Below are 7507 nucleotides of genomic sequence, written 5' to 3'. Positions count from 1 at the left end.
CTTTCTACATGCTACAGTGAGAGCAAGTGCTGCACTACTGATTATCTGTCTATTCTTAGTGGATTGTGTTCCGCTCTATTAGCGGTGGACAGCATATGTAACTAGTCAGAGCAGCTCTGGTCCTCGTGGCATTGAGTACAGGCATGCAGGGGAGTCAAAGTTGTTGGACCTCTTTGGTTGTCCGGACTAGAGGCTTTGTTTATGCACAAATGGCTTCTTGCTTGCATGTCAAAATTTCTTTCTAGTGGGGAGATGAGGAGAATGGTAGATTGTGTGCGCACAAATGTATGTAGGGCAGGCTTGCTTCTGCTTTTTTTTCTTCAGTCCTTTCAAATGGCATGCTCATCTGTGCAGGTGAGAGTAATCCTAGGTTTTTCACTAGGATTCACTGTGGTTACACAAAATGCTTTCTGTTATTACCTCATTCACCTAGTACCTGTGTCTAAGGATGATTTAAGTGTGTGGAGTTGCTGGGATCATTAAACGTTAGCATAGCTGGAACATAATGGAACCCTGAATTCCAATAATGTGAAAGTGAGATATGTTAAATACTTTGAGTATGACCTCTTTGCCTGCAAGACTAACGTTAGAGATGCATCTGACTTCGTGCTGAAATGTAGTGTATATGTCAAGTATTTTAAGTGTCTCCATTGATATAAAACTTGGTAGCAAAATCTAGTATTTTCATGCAGCTGGTAACTTTCATTCTTAACTGTCCATCTTTGCTAATTGATTTTAATAACTTGCAAAAAAGTTGTATTGTAGTCATCAATTCTCTATCTCCTTTAGCAAAACTGCAGTAAATTCTAAGTAGCCTTGTGCTTTTAAACTTGATTTTAGGTTTGCTTAAGCAAAAACAGATTGCTAGTGTGCAAATATTGAGGTACTCGGTCTCTATCTGTTTCAGAGGATTTGACATTGGGAATCACTTCTGTGAATGGATGTATGATTACACGTATGAGAAGTACCCATTCTTCAAAGCTAGCGCTCTTAAATATCCTTCAAAGAAGCAACAGGTAGGCACATAAGACATAATTAATAAATGCCAGTGTCTACAGTCTTCAAATATTAACTCTCTTTTCCAGTTCTGTTTTGGACTTAGCTCTGTTCCAAGACCTTTCCTCCATGACTGCCTCAAATGTAAAACTTTCTGTAATCCTGACTACCTTTGCTTTGAAAATCATAGAAACTTCATAATGGCTACTCAGGGTAGAGTATTTACTATGTACTGTGTTGCTATCCGCCACACAAACTCCAGTTGTTGTGGACTGCAGCTCTGAAATTAGTTGGCAGTAGCAAAACATTGGCTGTTGTCCTAATATTATGACTTTTCTTCAATCAGACTTCCAAGCAATTTAGTAGAACCACCATTAATTTTAGAGCTAACTCCAGCACTGCTGATGTTTAGAAAAATTAAATGTCAACTTGTTAAAAGGCCTGCCTAGCTCTGAAAGGAGTGAATACATCTTGAGACAAAGAGTTGTAACTCTGTTCACTTGCCTTCCAGCTTCATTTTATCTCCAGTTACCTGTCTGCATTCCATGATGGCTTTGAAAATCTGAGCAATGAAGAGAAGTCCAAACTAGAAGAAGTAGTGTTGATAGAAGTTAACAGGTATCTTGTCTTTCACAGCTGTATCTTGACACTTCCACTGTGATACCTGTATTATACCTCAGTGGGTGGAGAAAATTCAGCCAAGAGAGACTCTAAGCCATTTGTATGTGGTAAAGAAAAATCTGTCCGGTATAACTTTTAGACATGTGGAATACACTATTAGTGGAGTAAACAAAATACTACTCCATGGGGAAGCTAATGGAATTATTTTTATAGTGTTACACTTGAAGAAAAAGTGTGGGTGTCCCCAAACTAGGGAATGCTGTTCTACCAGGATACTGAAATAAGGTGTTGTGACTTAGCTGGGTATTTCAATAAACATAGCTTTGTAATTTCAGGTTTGCCCTTGCATCACACTTCTTCTGGGGTCTGTGGTCTATTATACAAGCAAAGATCTCATCCATTGAGTTTGGTTACCTGGTAAGTTACTTAATCATAGCTTCATGTAACTAAAAATGTATACTCCATTAAGTAACCTGCAGTACATTATCAGAAAGTAAGTGAAATGGCCTCTTGCAGTAACTGATATCTTCTAAGTGGAGTAACGTTTTTTAAGCCCAGTGCGTTACTAGTTTGCACTTTTTCCTTGTGAGCGTAAAGAACATCTAAGATCGTAAAAACTTCAGAAATTCTCCTTGTTGTTACATAGAGAGACTATAGCCTTGTCAGGCCTTGCAGTGGGATGATGCCACACAGTGAAGTATTCTGCAGTAAGAGATCCCATGCAAGAGGGAAGCTGGCGTGCAGTAAAGGTGAATTTGGAAACGGAGCAAAGCGCACATGTAAGAGCGTGTTGATATTGTGTGCAACGCTATCAATGCCAGGTAGCTTGTACATGAGAAATGAATCAGTCCAACTCTTGAGACATGTTTGGTGTACTGTAAAGTGATACAACTTGGTGTACGCTAAACCTCCTGCTGGAGGTGTGGCAGAAGCCATTGTTTTTAGTGAAATCCTGACCTTTTTAGTTCCTTTTTTTTCTGACATGCTGGCAGCAGGTAATAGCGTTAGAGTTGAAATGAGACTGGAGGAAGTTTCAAGAGGGCAGAACTCCTCTAGAGAGATTATCCTCCCCAAATAGAGCTAATTAATGCATCGAAGTGATGGATTAGGAAGGTAACACAGCTAATGCTTTCATTAGGCTTCCTCATCCCAAATAATAAAACTCAGCTGTTTACTATATTCAGTACTGAATGTCCCTTATTTCTGCAGGAATATGCGTTATCCAGATTTGATGCATACTTTGATCAGAAGAGGAAGCTGAAGGTGTGAATGCAGGAGGAGTGGCCTGTCGGTTACTGTACGAAGAGGGCAGCTGGACAGAACTTACACTGTGCTTAGGCTACTGTATCTCTTAACGAAGGTATCACTGAATTCCAGTTCCTTGGAACGCAGGTGTACAGTACTGAAGACTGTATAAAACCGACTTGTTTACAGTTTCGTAAATACTTGGAATGAGATTGGGAGGCAAAAGTAAAATACATCAGTGCAATATCTTTAAATCTTCTTGATCTAGGAGGTATTTTATATTTTGAGAGAAGCTTACAATTAAGTGTCAATACCACATGCATCAGAGCAAACAGTGTTACTGTGAGTACATTTTCGGGGGGGGGTGTTGGCATTATGGTTTATGTTGTAAGCGGAACAGTTGTAAAAGATTTGTTGTAGACACTGCCTCTTAATGAGAAGGAAAAGTGAAGGAGACAACTGTTAAACTGTGAAGTAGGCTTAAAATTTTACTGTGAGATTAGGTTCGACATGCCCCATGAACACTATCTTCAAAGCTGCTGAGCTGTTACACCACTTCAACCATAAAGCAACGGAAGGCGTTGAAGCGGCATGCTTTAACGTGTTCCCTAAATAGACCTGAATGTTTCTCTTAAGCTGGTGTGCCTGTGAAGTATGAATGAACTTTGAACTGGACATTCTGAAGGAGTTTGTCTCAAACTGTTCATTCCATGTCCTTCAAGAAGATGCTTTAGCCCAGCCTGGTTGTCTCTCAAAACGCTGTGTCCTGCACAGGGGGTTCTGTGGGCTGGCAGCACTGGGAAGAGTGCCTTGAACTGCTCTAGCAACTCCCCAGATAACTGGATTGGGATTGACAATTCTGGTAATTGGAGCCCATCTCTCTTCTTGTGTTGCCACAGTATATGGCTGTAAGAAATTAGTAGAGCCAAAGACTGTGGAGAACACTTCAGGAAATTGCTGTTCTGTCCATCCAATGCTTACCTGGCTCCGGAGGTGCTTTTCTTGCACCTCCGATTTCCATCATGTTCCAGCAATCCAGTAAAGCGGAGCGTCTTGTGGGGAACAATAACGTGTATATTGAAACTTGAGTATAATCTGTGTACATGTCATCTAAAGATTTCTTTAGATTTTTGGGAGCTTGTTTATTTTGAGTGTTATTTGTTTGTGCTTTCTAACACACTGTATTATAAATAATAAACTTCTAAGTCTACCCTTTTTCACTTGTATAGCAAATGCTGTTTCAAGTAGCTGAAAAATGCGCAGCACTTCATGTACTGTATAGCATAACTTGTAAAGCTGTCATTTTATTCTCTAGGGTAGAGAATGATTTTTCCATACACTCAACTATTAATACTTTATAATAAATATAAAGCACTTAAGAATATCAACTATGATGTTTTTAAGCCTCTGTTATATCTGCAGGGTCAATAGATGCTGTTTCTGGCTTTAATCTATGCTGGAAGTACTTTCTTGCTTACCTTCAAAGGCGGGCTAATGTCAGCTTTAGGCTCAGTGCTGTGGGATACACCTTTGCTTAAATGTGTCTTTATTAGCACTCAGTTACACCACAAATACTAGAAAAGGTGAGGAAGAGAGGTGGTTCAAGCAAGTGATGAAGGGTAGACTGAAGATGAGTTTATGAAGTCTCTAGTTTTAGAGGTGGGAAAAGGTTCAGGTCTAAGCACTCTATGGTATTGGTCCTGTTAACTACCCTAAAACCAAAGGTGACAGCAGCATGTGTGAGTTTCGCTGGCACACCAGCTGAAGTGTTTGTAGTACGGATAGCCAGGTAACTTCTCTAGGCTACTGAAGGCTTCATGGAGCAGGTGCTACTGCACATGGAAAACCCCATGGGAGTGGCAATGAAACTGTTGGAAACACAGTTTAAAAGGGTGCTTTGCAGCTAGCTGAGAAGGACTGATGGGTGTCTTAATGCTGTAGGAAGCCTTGTTTCATAGGCCAAGGGTAAGTTCAAGTTCTCAGGAAGCCCGTGGAGAATGTCCTGTGACTCATCCACTGTGTGTCATGCTTCTCAGAACCAAAAAATGGAAGGGGGCTCAGTCCCAGTAGTGCTAACTACTGAACGGTTGCATCAGAGGGGAAGCCCTTTCCTAGAGCAGAGATGGCTCGTGTTAAACTAACTCTGAGAAGAAACTGAGCTATGAAGTCCCCTGGCGAGGCTGCCTCAGCTAAGTCCCAGAACTGCAGTTGTAACCCAGCATTTCACTGTGGCTTCTGAGGGTGAGGGGAAGGAAAGGTCCCGAAGGAAAGACAGAGATGCTCCATCCTGTGCCTTTTGGAATGTAGGTGAGCTTCAAGGAGCGTGGGATTCCCCCAGGTGTGGTGTGGTAGGCTTAGCGGGGACACAGGCATGACGAAGCCAATGAGCAGAGTTACCTGCCAGAGTGGGAAGGAGCTGAGATTACCAATATTGTGACTGGTTCCTCTGAGAACCGTGGTGGTTTTCCACAGCTAGGCCTCTTCACTTGAGGGTCAGAAACTACCTTGGAAAATCCCTAACGGGGAAAAATTCACCATGGCTGGTTGGTGTTCCCCTCTGAAAGGGCTTTGAGGTGCGAAGGGTTCTGAAAAGCAGTTGCCTGAGAAGGTTACTTTGCAGATCAACTCCCTCCCTTTGTGCATCTCAAATATCAATAAGCGCTTCTGCTTTTTCCTACCTATTAACTGGGCTGAGGTCGCACTGCAGCTTAGCCGGAACGAGCTGGGTTTCACTCCTTCAGAGGGATGTCATTACTTACCCTAGCTCATTATGGCCACGGAAACCCCTGGGGGCCACTGGGGCTTGCAGCCACGTTGGCCAGGGACCAAATGTGTCCGTCCTGCAGTTCCCTTGCTAGACATGGCGATGGGAAGGAAAGAGCCCAGCTCAATTCTGCAAGAGTCTGCGGAACTGGGAACTAAAGATGCATCCTCTGGCTTTGAATGGAGGAGACAGCAAGTACATTCATTCCCAGAATGAAGAAAATCGGCTGTCCTATGCGAGTGCCAGCACCCCTGAGCTGTGTGTCCTGCCGTGCAGCTGCGGTGCTGCGGGTTCCTGCTGTCCAGCTGGTCAGTGATGCTGTGGTCCGTCAGTGACTGAACCTGCTGACGCCTCAGGACACCGGTTTGCCTTCCCTGCAGCTAGTCATCTCGGCTTCTTGGGGTTTGTAGCATCACAAGTCCAGCAGCCAGAAGTCCACAGATGCTGCTGCTTTTTCTTCTCCCAGTGGGATTGAGCTGGTGCAGGGGGAGCCCCGCGTTGTTCCAGCGCCGTACAGAAAAGCGGGCAGGTGGAAGCAGCGCGCTGCTGTGCCTCGCAAAGGCTTTCAGAGCTCAAACCCTGCCTTGAAAGATCCTTGAGGCAGCCTTGGGCCAGCTCCCCCAGCACGCAGGCGGGATTGTCCTGATGCCAGCCTGGGTCCGTGTGAAGCAGCAAGTGGAGCATTTCACCGGGGATGAATAAATAGCCGTCATGGTTCTGGACTGAAATAAAATACAGCAGGCGCTTATAAGGCCTTGGCAGGGAGCAAAAAGGAGCTACTGTACTTGGTACCCAGGCAACAAAGCTGCTCGCTAGCAAGTAGGCTACTTGGTTTTTCCTAATGCAAAATTAACTTGTTACGGCTTTCACTTTCAAAGTACACAGAGCTCCTACTGACTTGGCATTGAGTGCGACTGTAGCATGACGTGCAAACAGCTCTGTGTGTGTGTGTGTATGGTAGGTATTGACCAGTCTCACGAGCCCGGGATCAGCCAACGAAGCCTGAATGCAGGCCGGTCTGCCTTCCATCAACACGCCGAACCCTGCCTCAGGAGAAAGCATCCCGGCCAGGAGTTGGGCTGAGCCTTGGAGTGGTGTGGCACTGAAGTGCTTGTCTGAGGAACGGCGCCAGCAAAGGCGGGAGGGTAAGCAGAGGCGATGGGACGTGTTACAGGTCACGGGGGGTCCCTGGCAGAGCCACAACAGCACACAGCAGTTGAGTCCCAGCCCAGTGTGCCGTGTGCTGGACTAAATGTCTTCAAAAAGCCTTGCAAATGCTGCCAGTCCTAGGGAATGTTACTTTTATTGTTCCCTTCTTACGGAAATAAAATATGACTCTGGAATCAGCCATCCTTCCTAGTTTTCAAAGCCCACAACTTTTGAGGTGCTGTAAAGTCAGCTGCTGTCTGAAGGGGCCCAGTGGCGGATTTTAAATGGCTCGCGGCAGAGCTCGGGAGCTCTGGCATCCTCTGAGGGCATCCATGAGAAGCTCCCAGTTCCCACCAAGTTGGGAAAATGGCAGAGCCAAGAGGTACAGCCTTGAACAGGGTCGAAATATTACCAGTTGCCTGCGCCCTGCCTTGGAGACCGAGATCTTCCCACCTAGCAAGACACTTAACCTATGGTTAGGCAGAGAAAAAGCACTGCCTGCCATCACCCCTAACATCAGTGACCTCTGCTCTGGCGTTGGCCATCTGGAAACTCTCCGAGTTTCCTCTGCACGGGGGTTGTTCTCCCTCCCTGCCGTTGCACTTCCTCCCACAGCCCGCGAGGAAGCTGCCGTGTTGTGTTGGTCTTGACTGTGTATACAGAAGGCAAGGGCATTGCAGCTTCTCTTTTAAAATGCCGTCTCTCCCGTGCTGGATAATCCCACCCTGCCCG

At 45.0% G+C, this 7507-nt stretch overlaps 1 protein-coding gene across 1 annotated transcript in view; it reads left to right on the top strand.

Moving 5' to 3' along the window:
• CHKA (choline kinase alpha) overlaps window positions 1-3403 on the top strand; it is a 20416-nt gene extending 17013 nt beyond the window's left edge. Inside the window, exons 8-11 of the mRNA XM_035901136.1 lie at window positions 893-1016; window positions 1508-1614; window positions 1953-2034; window positions 2827-3403. Coding sequence (XP_035757029.1) covers window positions 893-1016; window positions 1508-1614; window positions 1953-2034; window positions 2827-2886 — 373 coding nt within the window. The 3' untranslated portion in view covers window positions 2887-3403. The remainder of the gene's footprint in view (window positions 1-892; window positions 1017-1507; window positions 1615-1952; window positions 2035-2826) is intronic.
• Window positions 3404-7507: the final 4104 nt, after the last annotated feature.

This window comes from Egretta garzetta, unplaced genomic scaffold, assembly GCF_000687185.1.
Source record: "Egretta garzetta isolate BGI_Z169 unplaced genomic scaffold, ASM68718v1 scaffold239, whole genome shotgun sequence".
Lineage (NCBI taxonomy): Eukaryota > Metazoa > Chordata > Aves > Pelecaniformes > Ardeidae > Egretta > Egretta garzetta.
Note: the sequence above shows the minus strand (reverse complement) of the source record. Positions and strands in the feature narration are given on the sequence as shown.